The 21,376-nt window shown below is 42.1% G+C and overlaps 1 protein-coding gene across 3 annotated transcripts in view; it reads left to right on the forward strand.

Annotated features, from left to right (window-relative positions):
* fibcd1b (fibrinogen C domain containing 1b) overlaps positions 1 to 20,798 on the forward strand; it is a 181,923-nt gene extending 161,125 nt beyond the window's left edge. For all 3 annotated transcript variants that reach the window (XM_051696547.1, XM_051696546.1, XM_051696548.1), the window contains 2 exons: positions 15,209 to 15,388; positions 20,420 to 20,798. In XM_051696547.1, coding sequence (XP_051552507.1) covers positions 15,209 to 15,388; positions 20,420 to 20,688 — 449 coding nt within the window. In that variant the 3' untranslated portion in view covers positions 20,689 to 20,798. The remainder of the gene's footprint in view (positions 1 to 15,208; positions 15,389 to 20,419) is intronic.
* The last annotated feature ends 578 nt before the right edge of the window (positions 20,799 to 21,376 follow it).

The raw sequence follows: 21,376 nt of genomic DNA on the forward strand, positions 1-21,376 counted from the left end.
TGTCGTGGAACTCTGGCTCGGCATCTGCCTCCCCCACAGTGAACGGGGAACCAATGAACCGTAGGGCAAGGTCGATATATTGAGTCAGGCTGAGGGAAATGCGACCGCCAGGCATCAAAAAAGAAATGGACTCATTCAGTCCAAATCTAAAACAGTCTTTGAGGGCAACCTCATTAAAGTCCACCTGGAAAGCCAGATCGCAAAAGTCCTCCACATAGTCCTCCAGGGGACGATTCCCCTGACGTAGGCGCAGAAGCCGAACTGCTGGGTTCATGGTTGGGTCAAGTATTCTGTAATGATGTTGGCTGCTGGCAATGACTATGACGATGATGAGATGAAGAACCCAAGTGCAGTTTATTTACAAAGTGAGAACCAATAACCCTGACTACACGTGAACTAAACTAAACATAAACATGAACATGACTTGACTTGATTTAAACATGGCTTGACATAAACATGGCTTGACTTAAACATCTACGATCACATCCAATACTTGACAACTAGACAATGAAAACATGAGGGCTTAAATACAAGACATGGGAGAACATAAACCAATGAACAAACAGAACTGATAACAAGATAATTAAACAATAAATCAATGAAAACATGAACATGAACATGGAGGGAAAACAAGACATCACATGACTAGGGAACAGGAACTAAACTTTTCAAAATAAAAGACATGAATCAACAAAATACATCTGACAGCTGGATCTTTGAAATAATCAAGTGATGAGATTATTTATCAAAATATACCACAGTCAAATTATCTTTGAATACAAACAAGACTTCATTGCTAATCTAAACATAAAAACTAATCTGACACATACAAACATGAAACAGGTTGGTGAGTAAAGTGAACAGAGTGACTTGAGTAGAAATTATCTATACAGAGAAAAGGAACTTTATGGAGTCTGTAGACAATGCCTTAAGAAGCATTGATACTTCTTTGAGTCTAAATCGATTTGCAATCGGATTACCCAAAGTATTTAAATAATACACCAGCACTTTCAGCAAAAGTCTAGAGATGAACTTGCGTGTCATTTCGTTTCCTTGTGTTGCTTGGCTCTTTGGCTCTTGTAGAAAATTTGGGTGGTTCCGTCAATATTTGGACTCTGTTAAGGTTGTGGATAGTTTGTTGTTTGTTGTGTCGATTGATATTGAGGCAGGCTCTGAAATGAGGCCTTCCGCCTGGAAGACTGATCACCTCGACTCCCATCACGTGTGTGTGTCGTAGCACAGAGAAGAGAAGGGCTTCCTCGGAGCTTTACTTCGACCCTTCCTGGACAGGCTACTCTGATCCTACACACTGGCAGCCAAAAGTTTGGAATAATGTACAGATTTTTCTCTTATGGAAAGAAATTGTTACTTTTAAGTGCCATTCAACTGATCACACTGTATAGTCAGGACATTAATAACGTGAAAAATTACTATTACAATTTGATTTCTTTTTTTTAAACTACTTCAAATAGTTCTCATCAAAAAATCCTCCACGTGCAGTTGATCTGCTATCAGCTTTGCAGATCCTTGGCATTCTAGCTGTCGTTTGTCCAGATACTCAGGTGACATTTCACCCCACATTTCCTGTAGCACTTGCCATAGATGTGGCTGTCTTTTCGGGCACTTCTCAATCATCTTAGAGTCTAGCTGGTCCCACAAAAGCTCATTGGGGTTAAGATCCATAACACTCTTTTCCAATTATCTGTTGTCCAATGTCAATAACCTTTTCTTTTTTGTTTTTCTGTTTCAAAATTGGCTTTATATATATATATATATATATATATATATATATATATATATATATATCCTGTGTGCATTAATCCTAGCAGGCTTTGTACGATCTTCGAGAGGTTGCTTTTATGTGTATGGTATCCTAGAGCAGCTTTGAATTGTTATGGATTGCTCTGACCCATTTTTTTCCTGCATAACTGCAGGAATATGTCATGTTTAGAGTAGTATTTATCACAGGTGTGAGAGCTGGTACCCGTAGGCCTTTTATTGTACTGCTCTCTTAAATTTGTGCTTAACACACACTCAACTTTCTGCCTCATTACATCAGTGCCTTTTTATGTTCACTGGCAGAAATTGTCCAGGCTCCACTGTTTTTGTCTGCACATATCACCATACCTGGGCATCTCACAGAAGGCACAGGAGGTAATGATGTAGAAGAGAGAGAAAGACAGATCTCTCTTGCTCTGTTTCTCTCCCAAAAGGATAGTAAAACCAAAAATCACCACATTGTGGGGACCAGCCAACATTCCCAGAGAATATACATAAATAAATATACTAAACATACTAAACTAAATCATATCTTAATGCAAATCTAAAAATGCAGAAAGGTTTCTGTGAGTGTTGGGTTTAGAGTTAGAGGATGCAAAATATAATTATCTCAGTATAAAAACAATTGAAAGCAATGGAAGATCTCCACCATGATAGAAAAATGTTTGTGCTTCTCTATTGCCTGGGACATCTTTCTGTAGACACAAATGCATTTGTTTGTGTGTTAACTTACTACATGTTGCCCTCCTTTATAGGGATACACCGATACCACTTTTTCACTTCCAATCTGATTCCGATATCGGAAATCTCTGTGTCGGCCGATACCGACCTCAAGCCGATACTAGTGTTGTTTTTTTGCGTAATCAGTTTAGAATATCTTTACATTATTGTGTGGAACTAATGGGGCATACCCTTTAATATGTAAAGAAACACAAACCTCTAACTACACATTATTTCAATATAAATGTATAGCTTATTAAGAAACACTTTATTATTAACTAGTATACTGGATAATGTAGAAGCAAAATTAACAGTAATTCCAGTCTTCAAGTCTTCAGTAGGAAAGAAATGTCCTGGTTACTTTCGTAACCTCCGTTCCCTGATGGAGGGAACGAGACGTTGGGTCGATGTAGTGACACTAGGGGTCACTCTTGGGAAAAAAGGCCAATGAGAATTGGCGAGTGGAATTTGCATGCCACTCCCCCGGACATACGGGTATAAAAGGAGCTGGTATGCAACCACTCATTCAGGTTTTGTGCTGAGGAACCGAGACCAGGTCCCGGCCATTTCAGCGGGAAGTTCAGTGTTATGGCAAGAGGGACACAATGTCTCGTTCCCTCCATCAGGGAACTGAGGTTATGAAAGTAACCAGAACGTTCCCTATCTGTCACTCACTCGACGCTGTGTCGATGTAGTGACACTAGGGGTCCCTGTACAAAACGCCACAACTATCTGAATTGTGTTACGTGAACTGGTGGTGTGTGACGGGCAGACCGCTGTGTGCATCGTAGCCAGCACACCAGGCCGTCACATATCCTCCCCCAACGCTCTTATGAGCGTCGAACGTTCCATCAGGAACAAGTCGACTGCCCAACTATAGGGACAGGCTTGCCCAGTCAACTTTCCCTTCCTTTTCTCCCCAAAAAGAGTGGAATTTGTTAACTTACTGGGAGCCATAAGTGTCTGCATCAGGGGGTGTCCCTCCAAAGGGGAAGACACCGTGCAGACCACACCCTGCCCAAAAGGGGGGGGGGGTATTTTGAGTGGAATATATCACATGGTCTTACCGAGTCTTGTCGGAAGTATGTCATGTGGAGAGGTCCCATGGTAGTCCTACCCAAAGGGGAAGGAGTTTCTACAGAGCATGGCGACCGGGAGCGGAGGGGCCTCTGCCCAAGGAAGACGCAGTTTGCTGACAGGGAAACGATTTTGCTTAAGATATCACATGGGGTCACCTTCGGGGAACCAGCACATGTGGAGCACCTACTTCAGTAAAGGGGCTCATTAGCGCACGTACTGGGCCAGTCAGCGAGTTTCTCTGCAAACTCAACTGCCAGAGGGCTAAGGAGGAAAGTCATCCAGGGATCACAGTCTATGAACATGACTGGGAGTCAAGAGCGCACGTCTTCACCTAAAGGGAGGGGAAATGCGCTATGTGCAAGCGGTACACCCAGCCAGCTGTCCCGGAACTTACCTGCTCGTGCCTGCCAATACACGGGATGAGACTGGCTCAACCTGGAGATTGTAAAACCTCGCAAAGGTGTTGGGTGTTGCCCAGCCCGCTGCTCTGCAGATATCTGCCAAAGAGGCGCCACTGGCCAGGGCCCAGGAGGCCGCCACATTCCTGATAGAGTGGGCTTGTAACCCCGCAGGGGGTGGCACGTCCTGAGCCTGATATGCCATCGCGATGGCGTCAATGACCCAGTGGGCGATCCTCTGTTTGGAGACCGCGCTTCCTTTCCACTGTCCACCAAAGCAGACAAAGAGCTGCTCAGAGCTTTTAAGGCTCTGCGTGCGATCCAAATAGATGCGTAAAGCTCGCACCGGACACAGCAATGCTAAGACTGGGTCTGCCTCCTCCTGGGGCAGCGCTTGCAGGTTCACCACCTGATCCCTAAAAGGGGTCGTGGGAACCTTGGGCACATAGCCTGGTCGGGGTCTCAGGATCACATGAGAGTAACCCGGACCGAACTCCAGGCACGATTCGCTGACAGAGAACGCCTGCAGTTCCCCTACACTTTTGATGGAAGTGAGCGCAGTCAGGAGGGCAGTCTTCAAAGAGAGTGCCTTAAGCACAGCTGTCTCCAAGGGCTCAAAGGGAGCTCCCTGTATACCCCAAAGGACTACAGAGAGGTTCCATGAGGGGTGTAGCAAATTAGCTTAAAAGGGAATTATTTATAATTAATTATAACTGGTTATAATTAATAATAAATATTTAGATTAGATCTTAGAATTAACTGTAGCAGAATCGACATTACAATTACTTGATCTGTCCGTCCAGCGAGCAGACAATATAATTATTTATCAATTCTAGGAAGATTACTTTCCTGGCCAAGGAACAATAGCCTTCCTACTTATACAGTGTTATCAGTAGTTTAGCATGTAGCAAGGAGCAACATTCAGTGACTTTGAATTAAGAGCGGAACACAGAGACAATCAATCGTGAATATAAGGGATTTAATAAATGAAACTATAACTAACATACAAACAAACTAAGCAAAACATACATATATAGAATGAAGGAATGTAAGGAAAAGAGAGAGAGAGAGAGAGAGCACAGAATGGCAGTATTTCACGTCAGTTAACCACAACCTAAATGAGAATCATTAGAGGCACAATTCACCTTAAAAGGGGTTCAAACTTAAACGCGCATCTAATCAGCTGTAAATTGTTACTTGCATTGGTTTGTTGCTGAATAAGAGTCTTGATGCGGTAGACGAGGTTCTCGACGATTTCTTTAGGAGTGAGTTGAAGAAGTCCACAGGAAATCCACAAAGTTACTTGAAGGTAAACACTGCCAGAAGGTTAAACTCAAGAGAGAGTTTTGGAGTGGGTTGGTCTCAAGAAGAAGAGTTTTGAGCGATGATTAGTCTGCGCTCTGGAGTTTTGATAGTTCATTGCCGCACCCATTTTGTGGGTGGAGTGGCCAATCAGAGGCATGCATTTTGAGCGGGAGAAACATCCTTTGTCTCCGTTTATGGCCCATTCGCATTTTATTGCTGATCTGGACCGCTAGTGCAGCTTTTAATTCAAAACATAGTAAGAATTGTTCGATGCATTTCACGATCACATGGTGTACATTATTGTGTGAGAAATAAAGGGAAGATCATTTTGATACCAAGAAGGTAACCTCCAGACGATATTAAAGCAGAGATACACTCATACACTTGAATATAGGCATTTAACGTCTAACTAATACAAGTAAAGGGTTTTAACCAAGTTAATATAATAGGGGAATATACATACAACACATGCACATAGCAGATACATTTATAACTGCTTACTATGGCCTAAATAGAGAAAATGTCTTTAGGTGTGTGTGTGACGTGTATTGGAATTACTGGAGACAGACAACTGCTCTGGTGCCTGGCACGGGGGGGAGTCACCTCCCTTTCTGTGGAATGTGTTTGAAGCTTGATGGAGACACTTCAGAGGAGACCTGTTTTAGCATCCTTTTGATAGTGATAAAGACCATCTGCAATTTAGCACCCATATAAATGTAAACGTGGAGACCAGGTCAGTAATTTATATGCAAATGTCAAAAGGCTAAAAGGTTTTTTTCAAACAAAGTTTTTTCAAACAAAGTGTAATTAGCCATCACTGATCTTACACAGACGTTACAGGGACGAGGCACGGTCTGGAAGGATTCAACCTCCTAGTGCCTCTCAGGAACCTGATGATCAAGTCGTGTTTCCCCAAGTACTTACCATCTACTGCATCGTGATGAGCCGAAATAGAGGCTACATACACCTTCAGGGTGGAGGGGGACATCCACACCTCCAGCCTCTCCTGCAGGAAGGAAAGCACCGATCCGACTGCACATCTCTGGGGGTCTTCGCGTCGGGAAGAACACCACTTAGCGAACAGACGGCACTTCAAGGCATACAGGCGCCTCCCTGACCTTGCACAGGGTCTGTGCAAGTAGGCTCACTGGGGGAAACGCGTATTTGCGTAGTCCAGGGGTCCAGCTGTGTGCCAACACATCTATACTGAGGGGTGCCTTGGTCAGGGCGTACCAAAGCGGGCAGTGGGAGGATTCCTGGGAAGCAAACAGGTCTACCTGTGCTTGACCGAATCGACTCCAAATCAGCTGGACCACCTGAGGGTGGAGTCTCCATTCTCCCCTGACGGTAACCTGATGTGACAGCGCGTCCGCTGTGGTGTTAAGGTCGCCCGGGATGTGAGTGGCTCGTAGCGACTTGAGGCACTGCTGACTCCAGAGGAGGAGACGGCGGGCGAGTTATGACATGCAATGGGAGCGTAGACCGCCTTGACGGTTGATGTACGCTACCGTCACTGTGTTGTCCGTCCGGACCAACACGTGCTTGCCCTGGATCAACGGCCGGAACCTCTGCAGGGCGAGCAGTACTGCCATCAACTCTAGACAGTTGATGTGCCAACGCAGCCGCGGGCCAGTCCAGGAGCCGGCGGCTGTGTGCCCGTTGCATACGGTGCCCCAGCCCCTCTTGGAGACGTCTTTTGTAACCATGATGCGCCTGGAGACCTGCTCTAGGGGAACCCCTGCCCGTAGAAATGCAAGGTCGGTCCAAGGACTGAAGAGGCGGCGACAGATTGGTGTGATGGCCACGCGATGTGTCCCGCGGCGCTATGCCCATCTCAGGACTCGAGTCTGAAGCCAGTGCTGAAGTGGTCTTATATGCATCAACCCGAGTGGTGTGGCCGCTGCTGAGGATGCCATATGCCCCAGGAGCCTCTGAAAATGTTTCAGTGGAACCGCTGTCCTCCGTCTGAACGCCTTCAGACAGTTCAGCACCGACTGTGCATGCACATTCGTGAGGCGCGCTGTCATCGAGACCGAGTCCAACTCCAAACCGAGAAAAGAAATGCTCTGAACCTGGGAGAGCTTGCTCTTTTCCCAGTTGGCACGAAGTCGGCTGAGGTGCCAGAGCATGAGGTCCCTGTGTGCACACAGCAACTCTCGAGATTGAGGATTATCCGGTCGTCGAGATAGTTGAGGATGCGGATGGCCACTTCCCTTAGTGGGGCAAGGGCTGCCTCTGCGACCTTCGTGAAGACGCGAGGGGACAAGTACAGGCCGAAGGGGAGGACCTTGTACAGGTACGTCTGGCCTTCGAAGGCAAACCGCAGGAAGGGTCTCTGTTGAGGTAAGACCGAGATGTGGAAATACGCGTCCTTCAGGTCTACCGCCGCGAACCAATCTTGATGCCGGATGCTCACTAGAATGCGTTTTTGCGTCAGCATCTTGAACGGGAGTCTGTGCAAAGCCCGGTTCAGTTCTCGCAGGTCCAGGATTGGTCGCAACCCACCGCCTTTCTTCGGTATGATGAAGTAAGGGCTGTAGAACCCTTTCTTCATCTCGGCCAGAGGGACAGGCTCTATCGTGCCCTTGCACAGAAGAGTAGCGATCTCCACATGCAAGGTAGCGGCGTTCTCGCCCTTCACCGAGGTGAAGCGGACACCGCTGAACCTGGCGGGCGTCTGGTGAACTGAATCGCGTAGCCGAGTCGGACGGTCCAGGTCAGCCATTGTGACGGGTTGGAAAGCACGAGCCACGTGCCCAAACTCTGGGCGAGGGGGACCAAGGGTATGATCACGTCAGACATACCGGCGGGTGGGGCCTCGCGGCGGGGCGGAGCTCGAGGTGCCACGTCGAAGGGATTCGAGCCCCGTGGCCGTGCTGAGTCCAGGGAGTGGTCGTGACGACGACCATGCGCAACGGACATGTGACCCAGGGAACAAGAAAACCGCTCTTTTGTTGAATTTTTGGGTACCGCAGCCTCTTGGACATGCGGCGAAATTAAATGGAAATGAAACAAAAAAGATTCTCCTCCCGGCCCTCCACCGGGGATGGAGTGGTCTGTTCACCAGCTCCAGAGAAGCGGGTCTCCTCACCCCTTGTCCCTTCTCAGGGGTGCTTCAAAGCTTTCCTCGGGTTCTTAGCAGCTGGCCATGAGACGGGTTGTGTCTGCTTCCTGCATTGGGCTCCATGCCGGGGCCGGGCCATGGGGGCGGGCTGCGGCAGTGCCAGTGTTGTTGCTGCAGGAGGACGCCCTTGGTGATGAGCAGACGTGGTGCGGGGTCTTGAGCCGCGCCGGGGCAGGATGTGTTGTATGGACTCCGTCTGCTGCTTCACCGCCGAGAACTGGTGGGCAAAGTCCTCAACGGTGTCGCCGAACAGGCAAACCTGGGAGATGGGGGCATCAAGGAACCATGTCTTGTTGGCCTCTCACATCTCAACCAAGTTGAGCCAAAGGTGGCGCTCCTGGACCACCAGGGTGGACATCGCCTGCCCGAGAGACCGCTCCATGGCCTTCGTCGCCCGGAGAGAGATGTCGGTCCCCGAGCGCAGTTCCTGCTTCAATCTCGGGTCAGAACTACCCTCGTTCAGTTCTTATAGCACCTTGGCTTGGTGTACTTGCAGGAAAGCCATGGCGTGCAGGGCGGAGACGGCTTGTCCAGCGGCACCGTAGGCCTTAGCCGTCAGGGACGACGTAATCCTACAGGCCCTGGATGGGTGCTTCGGGCGCCCGCGCCAGGTGGTGGCACTCTGCGGACACAAGTGCACCGCAAGTGCCTTATCCACCTGGGGGATCACCCTATACCCACTTGCCGCTCCACCATCGAGGGTAGCGAGAGCAGGGGAGCTGAAAGACCGGGACCGGGCAGTAAAAGGTGCCTCCCACAATCTTGTCAGCTCCTCATGCACTTCCGGGAAGAAAGGAATGGGGGCGGGACTTGGCCGTGGGTGGCGCCCCGAGCCCAGGAACCAATCGTCGAGCCGCGAGGGTTCAGGGGAGTGTGGAGGGTTCCACTCTAGCCCGACCTTCGCGGCCGCCCGGGAAAGCATGTCCGTCATTTCCGCGTTGGCGTGAGTGACATTGCCGAAGGAGGAAGCCCAGTCAAAGCCTCTGAGTCCGACTGGACGAGCCCGCTCTCCGATGCTGCACTCGATAACTCGTCTTCTTCCCGGGCTCCGAACAAGAGGTCGAACTCTCCCTGAGACGAGCCGGCGATCTCGTCCAAGCGCCCGACCGTGGCAAGCGAGCGTGCTGGGGAATGGGAGGTCCGTGAGGGGATACCCGGCAGAGGTGGTCCCATTGATGTCCCCAAATCGCCCCCAGTGCTAACCGACAGGGCCTCTAACCTGTAGGTAGAAGGACCGAGGCAGGGAGCCGCTGGGGTGGCTTGCTTTCTTATGAATGCAAGCCGCGACTGCAACGTTGCCATGGTCATGTTCTCGCAATGAGGACAAGACCCATCCACGAACGATGTCTCCACGTAGGCAGTGCCCAAACACATAAGACAGCAATCGTGGCCGTCAGAAGCGGAGAGGTAAGGACCGCAACCAGGAATAACACACAAACGGAAAGTCATCTTTAAAAAGACTAAATGTGTGTCTTTAAAAAGACTTAATGTGTGTCACTCTTTTAGAAAAAATTATACTCTTTTAGAATATACTCTTTTTGTTGTTCTGCCGAAGCACCCAGTGGCGTTCTTAGCACTCCACAGGTGCAGAGGGGGAGAAGCCACTGAAATGCGCCTTGGAATCCAGCAGATGAGTTGAATGAACTTTGCGGATGAATTCAGCTTCAATGAATAGGACCGCTCAGCTCCGAAGAGAAAATCTGAATGATTGGTTGCATGCCAGCTCCTTCTATACCCGTGTGTCCGGTGGAGTGGCATGCAAATTCCACTCGCCAATTCTCACTGGCCTTTTTTCAAAAAACCAGAAGTGTTTGGGGCTCCCAAGAGTGACCCCTAGTGTCACTACATCGACACAGTGTCGAGTGAGTGACAGATAGGGAACCAGTGTTTTATTTTTGCCTTTTTTTTTTTCTTTTTTTTCTTTCTTTTTTTCAAAAATGTTTCAACCTGCATCTGAACTTTATAGGATTCAGATCTCTTTTTTGTTCAGTTTAGTTGTAAGACATCAGTCTACTTTTCATTCACACAGTTATTTTTTGGAACCCATTCAACTTAAATATTGTTATAAATTGTAAACAAATACTAATGATGACAATAATAATAATAATAATAATAATAATAATAAATTGTTATTAATATTATTATTATTTACTTTTAATTTTAATTTTAAATACAACAGTAATATATTTAAATCGTGCACTTTTTAAACCCTCACGCTTTTATTTTGACATTCTAAACTCTCCAGGAAGTCCTTTATGTGTCTGTTTGTAGGCAAGTTCACAGTAGTTTAATTTGTTTCTTATTCAAATTCTGGTAAAATGCACTTCCGGTGCCATTCTAAATGCATATTATAAGTGAACCAAACTAATGAGCATCTATATCTGAGATGCTGTTCTTGAGTAGCGCTCAAATATTGCGCACCGCTGTGAAGGCTAAAAATAGCCGCGAGTGCATCACCAGCCTGTGCGTGAGTTTGTGTCAACAGAGCAGCACCATTCATTAACGCGGTGGTGCTGTGCATACTATATATTTACTTATTAAACAGAGCCTTATGTGATTCACAGAGCTATCACACATCTTCAAGTGGCTTTGAATAAAATGCACAAGTCATATGAACTGCTTTAATGGTGTTTTTATGGTTCTTTTATGTCATTTTTGGAGCTTGACAGTAATGAACATGACTAACACACAGTATCGGATTTGGATCGGGCTCGTCGGACCGATCCAGGTATCGGATCGGTGCATCCCTACTCCTTTATCAACTGTAACTATGGGGTGCTCATTACGTCGACCACTGGTGGATCTCGTTAACAGGTCAAACGGTAAAGTGAGTAGAGAGAGAAACTACTGAAATAACGAAATTCATAAAGATATCTTTTATTTCCTCATTTCGGCTCCCACATGGGTGGATTTCCAAAACTTAGGATGGATAAATATTAAGACTCATTAATATTTACGAGGAAATAAATCCAATTAGGTAGCGTTTTCCTGATAACATTACTGAATCGTCCAATCAGGTATCACTTTCATCGTGAATATAAATAACTCTTCCCCTGTCATTCCACGTTTCGAAATCTCTCCCCCGTGCACTGTTTGATAGACAGCTTATTTTTGTGTTCGTGACATGTGTGTGTTGTGAGATTGTATGTACGTACCTGTGTGATGGTCAAATGTATTTCAAAATGCCTATCTTAGGGGCCGTTTACACGACAACGTTTTCAACTAAAAACTGAAAACTTTTTATGCGTTTTGGCTGTTCGTTTACACGACAACGGCGTTTTGGGGCCTGAAAACGCAAACTTTTGAAAACGGGTTTCAGAGTGCACATTTTTGAAAACGATGCCATTATCGTCTCCGTGTAAACGTACAAAAACGCAAATTTGTGAAAATGATGACGTCATGCGCATGCGTATTATGTGTTATATAAACAATAATGGATTGATAGGCATCAATTTGAGATGTATAATTATCAGTATGAATACTGGTGTCTGTGCAAATAACAATAATCAACAATTTATTCATTTGGAGTGTTTTGTATGGAGTGTGAACATTGTACAGTAGGCAGAACCTGCAATTCGAAAATCTTGAAATGAATGTATGGATTCAGATGGGGAAAATGTATTTGTATTTTAAATGTTATTTATTTACTTAATTTTATTTGATGTACCTTTACCCTGCAATTCATTCACCCACCACATATGTATATAGCCTATAGACAGAGATGTGATGCCATGTACAGTATTCAATGATATGCTTAGAATATGAAAACATGAGGCAGTGAAAATGCATGTTAGATCCAGTGTACACAAGACCTCTCTCTCCATCAGAAGATATCCATATATCAGAGTTCTGTCTGATATCCAAAACCAGTCAACATCAACAGCTTATGTTAACTTACTCTCCTACCAGCCCAAGAGCCAGCAGGGGGAATACAGATGAAGGCAGGAGACGAAGTGATGGTAAAAATGAGCAGAGTTTATTGAATAATCTTGAGAGTTCAGTCTATAGGCATGCGCGAGTACTTCAAAACAACATGCGAGACATTCAAAACTACAATGGCGGACTACAGGACTGTTTTTGTGCTGCTCAAGATTTTGAGTTTATTGACGCTTCTCCAGCAAAGTAATTGTAGTAATAAAGCAACCTCATCGTCCATCCAGACAAAATTGCTTGATGCTTTCGCCATCTTCATTGTTTGTATTCACCGCTCTGTGGAAGAATGCTTATGTGCGCAGGCGCATAGTGTTTCTTTACAAGGTGACATCGCCAACTTCTGGCCTGGCGTGCATAATACAGCCTTTTTAGTCGTGTTCGCAGATCCATGTGAACGGGGATCGTTTTGACAACGTTGTCGTCTGTACGCGAAACTTTTCCGTTTTTAGTACATCGTTGTTGTGTAAACGTACCCTTAGCGTGGTATTGTTAGAAACACAGTCAGTTATGCCTGAAGGAAGTGCAAACACCAGGACAAAAAAGCAGATTCAATTCATCAAATATTATCAGTATTGGTTACTACTGAAATGTTGGTATCTTGACAACAATGCCTACAATGTATATTTCAGTTGTGCACAGTAGATCTAACTGTAATATCATTTTGATGTTAAAAAATAGATCTCATGCCATAAAAGTGTGAGCACCCCTGATGTAACTTTAAGGACATTTTTCTTTGACCATGAATGCCATTATTTATAAAATAGTATTTGTGGTTATCAAATTGCATTGATCATTCCTGACATTGACAATTGTGTTTAGCTATATAATTGTAGTGTGTATATCATGTTGATGAAAGGTTGCTTGTCATATTAAACATTATGCCTTCATATTGCTACCATAACACCCACCAACATTACATAATGTAATTATGATTATGTGAAGAGTTCAAGGAAGAGACTATGCTATTATTCAAGGTATTAATTACGATTTAGGATAGCACTTTACAATAAGGTTGTATTTGTTAACATTAGTTAATGCAGTAGTTAACATAAACAACAATGACCAGTTCTTTTCCAGCATTTATTAATCTAAAGTTGTATATGTTAGCATTAATGCATTATGAACTAACACGAACAAACAATGAACAATAGTATTTTGATAAATTAACAACTAACATTAATGAATGTGTAAAATGTCATTGAATATTGTTCACTCATTGGTCATGATACGGTACCTAATGCATTAACTAATGTTAACAAATAGAAACTCGTTGTAAAGTGTTACGATTTTTACTATGATGATTTTCACCTTTCATAGATATGCTAAAAAAAATGCATTAAGGGAAGTATACAGTATTTACTAGATAAACCATAACATGAACATCACATGAACAAAGAACAAAAATGTTTCCCTGCTCTAGCAAGTTTGAAATAATCAAGGAAGAAACATTCACCTGATAAAGGCATCCAACAACACACAATCTGACTCACATTCCCACATGCTATTTAATTGACCAATCAGTATGATCATTTGAGACAAAATGCAGCTTAGTTCTTAGTTTTAAAATATCCTCACAATAATGTTTAATTAAAATTAGAGCGTACCTGAGTTTCACAAGCACAGACTCATCTGTTTGGTCCTTTCTTTGGAAAAGAAGGACGTAAAAAACTCTCAATGTTTAATTATTCTGAACCAGAATCAGGGAGAGTCTCAGTTGTTTTAATTAAGTCTGAATTAAAATTATGTCAATTGCATGTGAAAGTATCAGGTGTATTTATGTCTTTTCAAAAATAAAGCATTTTATTTTATTATTATTTTTTTTTAGGGGGGGGGCAAGTACTCTTGTCAGTTTTATATGCACTCATAAGCCAGCCTGCAAGCAGTTATGTGTCGTACATGTGTACTGGTTTCAGGGTAAATCTGTTGTTAGCTTTTCAACTTTTTTTCTCTTCTCTTTCCCTTTTTACTCTTTCATTCACTCTGCTTTTCATGTTATTTATTTGCTGTCTTCCTCTTAATTTTCCAAGTACCCATATGCAGGTTATCTTTTTACAATAAGGTTGTATATGTTAACATTTGTTAATGCATTACGGATCATGAACTAGCAATCAACAATATTCTTACAGCATTAATTAATATTGGTTAATGTAATTTGTAATTATTCTATTATTTATTGTAAATTCATGTTAGTTCATAATGCATTTCACAATGTTAACATATAGTATACTTTATTCATAACATTAACTTAAAACTTTAGTGTTAATGTTAAAAAATGTATTAGTATATGTAAGTTAGTATAAATAGTATTAGTATATGGTAAATGCTGTAAAAGGTTTGTTCATTGTTAGTTCATGTTAACTACTGCGTTAACTAATGTTAATGTATACGATCTTATTGTAAAGTGTTAGCCATATGAACAGTATATAGCCACACTGTCCAATATATCAAATTAAGGTTAATTTTTCAAATATTTATTTATGCATTTATATGTGGGGATGGTGCAGCAAAACCTTTCCTGTGGGCTGCTTATGAGTTGTGCTAATTTGAAATGTGATATGAAAACAACAGAACATGAAAATAGTGAATCTCCCCCAAGTTTTGGTTGTCCATGCAACTTTATTACATAGTTGTTTTGAATGAATCTTTAAAGTATGCATTTGCTCTGCAAATAAAAAAGATATTTGAGCAATATTTAACTTTTTATTACATTGTTGCCTGTGCAAACCACAGAGAGTGAGGACACACTGTATATACAAATTTACACATTTCCCTCTTAATTCAATTACACCGTTAATAGTTATATGTGTGCAAAAATAATCAGGAAATTAATAAAAATGTATTACTCTTTTTCTATCTTTGTCTCTTTCAGGTTTGAAACAGATCCATGCTCTGTCTATCCAAGGGAACTATGAATTGCGTATAGATCTTGAGGATTTTGAGAACAGCACAGCTTTTGCGCAGTATGGCGTTTTTGGAGTTGGACTATTCTCTGTTGATCCAGAGGATGATGGTTACCCCCTAACCATCGCTGATTATTCTGGCACTGCAGGTACACACACACACTTACATATTAAACACATGCTAATTTCAGTCTCAGATAACATGGCCATGGACCGCCCATAGTCTGTTCACTTACTATCTGATGCATATTGCAAAGAAAAATGGCAAGTGATGACTGAATTTGACAGTTGAATCTGATTGACTGGCTTTACACAACTTCCCGAAGTAGTTGTCTATGTAGTGGCATCAAATCTATAAAAGATACTCAGAGTTTTGTTTGAGGCACTTAAAGGATTATGCCAGGTTCACAAGTTAAGCTCAATCGATAGAACTTGTTGCATAATGTTGATTACCAAACAAATGTATTTAGACTTTTATAAAAAATAAATAAAAAAACAGCACAAATCACTTACAATTACAAGTTTCATAAGTATAACCACAAGTTGTAAACAATATGCATTTACAAGATTTTAGTGTGATAAAATCTCTTAGCAACCTTTTCTATGTAAAGTTATATCCAATTTTACAACTGTTGCAATGGCAACATAATGCTGTAAAACCTTAAGTCCTAAAACGGCCATAAAAACGACAGTTTAAACAACTTTACAGCTTAAATAATACACAAGTTTTAATTATAGAATGAATGTAAGTGTTTTTTAAAAACTATAAGCTTCACATTTCTGCCTTTAAACTCTCCAAAAATTGGCACAGTTCACTTCCATTGTAAGTGCCTCACTGTAACCTTGATTTTTATTTTATTTTATTTTTTTAAAGATGGAGGCATGATTAGAAATAATGGTAATCAACAGTATGCTACAAATGCTGTCGATTTAGTTTAACTGTATTGAACCTGGAATTTTCCTGTAATAGCAAGTTAACTAGATGTGCAGAACTGGTATATTACTTTTTGTTTTCTAAATAATGTCTCTGAAATAGGCAGTATTTAGCCAAATGCTTAATTAGTCTATACACAATTTTCTCTATTTTTATTAAATTTGTTGGTGTTTTCTGTACAACCTTTCACAGAGACTGCGTTGTGTGAATTGTTTTTTTCTTTTCAAACGATTATTTATTATTGTGGTATAATCTATTTCAGATTGTTCCACTCCAAACGGCACATATAAACAAAATGTACTGTAGTTGGTCCCTTTTTTAGATTGTCTTTTCCTGTCTAAGTGAGGAAGGCCAGACAGTTTAGCTTATGCCGTTTAGTCAAAGGTCTGGCTACACAAAACTAAATATAAACAGACACAACCTCTCTCTCTCTTTCTCGCTCTCTCTCAAACAATAACTGCGGGTCAATATCTTCAATATTGTGCAATTAGTATGCCTTGTTTAAATCATATGCTTAATATTCAACTTTAACTTTAACTGTATGCAAATCAGTTAACATGATTAAATCTCTGCCAACAGTACAAACAAGTGTTTATTTGTTCAGATAATTTGTCCGTTTCAGTGCTTGATGGCATAGACATAATAATCACAGCACTTAATACACTCTTTAGCCACTTTTTCTCTCTCGCTGACACAACATATTTCACACTTCCTCTCCAAAGTCACCACACACAAACCCATGCACATCCAGGAGGTGAAATGCCTCCCAATCGATTACTACCTTTGACTTAGACAAATGTCAAGAACACAGACTAATGCATCTCCACAAACCAAATTGGAAACCTCCTTGGAGCCCTGTATGAAACATTAGTGAGCAATAAGATAAACAGAAATAGAAAGTGCATTCTGAGTTTGAGCAGAGGACAGGAAAGGAAAGGAGAGAGACAGTAAATACACCATAAAGAGAGAGCATGAGACATGTGCTGTCCATACAGTAGGTACATTCTTGAATTGGATTATGTCTGTAGTGCCTGTTGTCAGGTGAGCAGGTGGTCTCTGCTGGGCATGTCTTTATGCCCTTGAGCTGCTGGCTTTCCTGCTTGCTGCCTGACAGCTCTCCCCTAATCGCAGCACTGAGATTATTATTGTGATTATTTGCATCAGAGTTTTGGCAGGTAGTTCTCCTCTGGACTGGCCTGGTGGGGCCTAATACATCTCAAAATACAGACAGCGTCAAGGTGACTCGGTATTCACACCAGCGTGTGAGCACAAACAACCCCACGCATACATCTGCACACCTACAGTGCATTAGGGTGACTGTTTTATGTGGGTTGCACATATTGAAGGGCTTATGGAAACAGTCACACATGGTATTAGCACATCACCTGATGGGTTTTTGAGACTATTTTATCCCCATGACAAATGAACAGATATTCCCAAGAGCAGGTGACCGAATCGGAGGGTTTTGCAAGAACATGTCTTGATAGACAGAATGCAGAAATGTGAACGGCAGTAATACAAGTATTCTCTGTAGGCCCTCAATGACTCTAGTGTGACTAATCTGTTATTCCCATAGCTGCAGAGAAAATCTGTCAAACTTGAATGATGCCTGTTTGCAGAGGGAAAATGGAGTGCTGGTCTAGGATCAGTTCTCAGCGTATTGTCTTTGACTTTATTGAGTAAAAATGACTGTGGTTCAAAAGATTGGAAAACTTCAAGGTCAGAGACAGTTAGAGAGGAGGAATGGAGGCTTACTGTTTTCCTTCAAGAAATGAGATCCTCTTTTATGAATTGTTCTTTTTCTTTTAGGCTGGATGAAAGGTTAAACACAAACTGGTGCTGAACAAGGACTATGAAATCCCAGCGAGGTTTAAAACCCCTGCATTGTACCACCCGAGATTTACCTCTTTTGTACTCATCCACATACACTCCTTTTCTTTCTCTTTTCCTGTCTTTTTCTCTGTCTCCATGGAACATTATTTTCCAGCTCTTTTATAGCTGTGTTCAAATTTATTTGAATGTATAATAGAAAGTGTATATCTTAAGTCTTGTAACTGGTCACCATTTCTTTTAAAGGAATGCTTCAACCAAAAATGAAAATTCTGTCATAATTTACTCACTTTTATGTTGTTCTTAACCATATGATTTTCCTCTGAATAAACACAAAATAAAATATTTAGCTGAATGCTAGTCTGAAACACCTTTCACTTTCATTGTTTAAAAAAAAAAAAAGAAAAAAAAAAAGATGCATTGAAAGTGAATGGTGACTGAGGCTAACATTCTGCCTGAACTTTCCTTTTATGTTCCGCAGAAGAAAGAAAGTCATATGGGTTTGGAACAATATGAGGATGAGTAAATCCATCCATCCATCCATTTTCTATACCCATTTATCCTATGTAGGATCGCTGTTGGTGCTGCAGCCTAGGATGAGTAAATGAAGCTAGAATTTTTATTTTTGGGTGAACTATCCCTTTAAATTTTCTACCAATTTTAATCACATTTTTGCCCCTACTGTAACAAATGAATTAAAATTACAAATGTTCCATGAAGTCTCTCAATTAATATGAGGTCAAAAGTCTTGCAAAAATAATTATTAAATAACAGCATAATGCAGTTAAAATAGATTAAGATTGAGAATAGACCTTATTCACAGCAGCGCCGTATTTGATTTTTGACGTGAATGAAAACGAGGCTGCAAGGGATAGACTTACAGTCTCTTCAATGGCATGCAATGAATAAAGTTGTATTAAGCTCCTAGATCACATCTACAAGTAATCTTTAGCAACTTATGTTTTCTAGAGTTTTTTTTTGTCTACAGTTTTTTTTTTTTTTTTTGACAGCAGAACAACCCAAAACAACCGTACAACCCATTGAAGAGACTACAAGTTTATCCTTCACAGCCTCGTAGGAGCTAATGGCGCTACTGTAAATAAGGTCCATAGCATGCCAAGCCGCAGGTTCCCAAAAGTTTTTCATTTGAACTACACCCACATATTCCCTTTTTTGTTGTTGTTGAGCTGACAGATACAGTTTATAGGGCGACACACAAATCGCCACCCAGCCCTCCTGCCAAAAACTTCAAGTCACTTTAGGACTCTCAAGTTACAACAAAATACATTTATTTTGGTGATGAGAACACACTTCATTGTGTGTGTTGCTCCACTGAACCATTTAAGACCTTTCTTAGCAAACTCTCTTCATAAACTCCATTAGCTGTATTTCACATAAAAAAACGAAGATTCGAAATTTCATACTTATTTTTTGGAGACTTTGTAGCTTGATGTGTAATGAGACTTTCAGGCAAATGTGGAGAAGTGCCTTCTTTAGGTACAAACCAGCATGAATAGACACATTTGTTCAGCTAAATCTACATCTTCACGTATGTGTTTTTGTGAGAGAGCTTCAAAGAGGATTATCAAAAGGGTTTGAACAGATTAAATGGTCACTAATGAGAATAATTAAACTCAATACAAAGTAAAGGCCCAGGTATACTTCGTTTTTGTGTGTTCCGGATCGACCGTGTTGTCTTTGTAAGCATACTCTTCTGACCACAAGCGAATACGAACGCGTTTGACGCATGCCCACTACAACTTCTTTGTGATACTCTTTTAGTGAATGGCCGGTGCATGCGCCGACGATGCGCACAGACGATGACCGCATCCGCGAGTCAAGAAAATCTGTGTGGCGTGCGATCAGACCCGCGGACTAGATTATGACTAAATTTACATCACGCATACTGTGTGCAGAGCGATCAGTAACGCGGACACGCCAAGTATACTTTGGCCTTAAGTCATCCCTCCTTTTTTAATTGATGAAAAATATACTTGAAGGTTAGGGAAAGAGCCAGAGACACGTAGAGAACCAATTTGATTTTTTTCTCTAAGTCACTGGACACTCTTGGTAACTTTACATGCATAAATCATATTGAAATTATATAAAATGCTGAAAATGCTATTGCCATTTGTCTCGGCCACAGAGATGAGGCAAGTTTGCTTGTGTATGCTGGAAATTGTGTGTGCATGTGCTTCTGGAGTCATTTGTGTACATTGGTGTGTGTGTGTGCTGTGTGAAAAGGGTTTCTGTGTGTTTTTTGAGCATTTCAAGAATAATGCAAGTCAGCTCTGTATAAACTTAAATTTAATTGTCTTCTTTCTGCTTTCCCCCCCCCCTCCTTCTCTCTCTCTCTCTCTCTCTCTGTGTGTGTGTGTGTGTGTGTGGCACTGTTCCGCTTGTGACAAATCAACAGGGGATTCTTTGCTAAAGCACAACGGAATGAAGTTTACAACGAAAGATAGCGACAACGATCATTCAGAGAACAACTGCGCTTCGTTCTACCATGGCGCCTGGTGGTATCGCAACTGCCACACCTCTAACCTAAATGGTCAATATCTGCGCGGACAGCACACTTCTTACGCTGATGGAATTGAGTGGTCATCCTGGACTGGGTGGCAATATTCGCTAAAATTCACGGAAATGAAGATTCGGCCGACACGTGAAGAGAGGGAGAGCAAGTAAATGGCAAAAATGAAAAGAATCAAACAATTTAATGTGTGAGGAAGTTAAAAAATGAATAAAACCACAAAAATACATGTTTGAAAGACTTCAATATGGATCTTACAATGTGGGAAAACAACAGTGACAGTTGTTGTTGCTAATACCTGAGAGATATATCTCATATTGATTGATTAGCACTTTTTGTTTTATGTTTTGTTTATTAATTTGACTCAGCTATAGTGACTCACACTTGAGTTATGACAGTGATGACACTAAATCAAGCACACCATTATCTTGGCTAGGTAATTAATTAACAGAGAGAAAAGTACAGAAATTAAATGATGGAGTGGTTCCTTCTGTCAGCAAAAGGCTTTTTTTCTGTGCAGTTTCTCTCATATTGTTTAACTTTGACTGCAGTTAATAAGCCAAATACACACACACACAAGCCCAAATCTCCATTAAGTCTTCGTATTTGAAGAAGGAGGATACTATGAAAGAAGAAAGCGGTGGAGTATGTGGAGGAAGAGAGGGAAATGAGAGAGCGGGGAGGTTGCTGTGGGAGTTTGTCTCTGTTAGAGGAGCTCGTCTATCTGACAGTCCATTAGCGAGCATATTGGCCACTTTGTTTGATCGCCAATGCGAAGTGATTAAAGCCAAGCTCTTCATCTCACACATACACAGATGGAGGCTGGTTATGTCTATGTGTGAC

This window comes from Myxocyprinus asiaticus, chromosome 4 (genome assembly GCF_019703515.2).
Source record: "Myxocyprinus asiaticus isolate MX2 ecotype Aquarium Trade chromosome 4, UBuf_Myxa_2, whole genome shotgun sequence".
NCBI lineage: Eukaryota > Metazoa > Chordata > Actinopteri > Cypriniformes > Catostomidae > Myxocyprinus > Myxocyprinus asiaticus.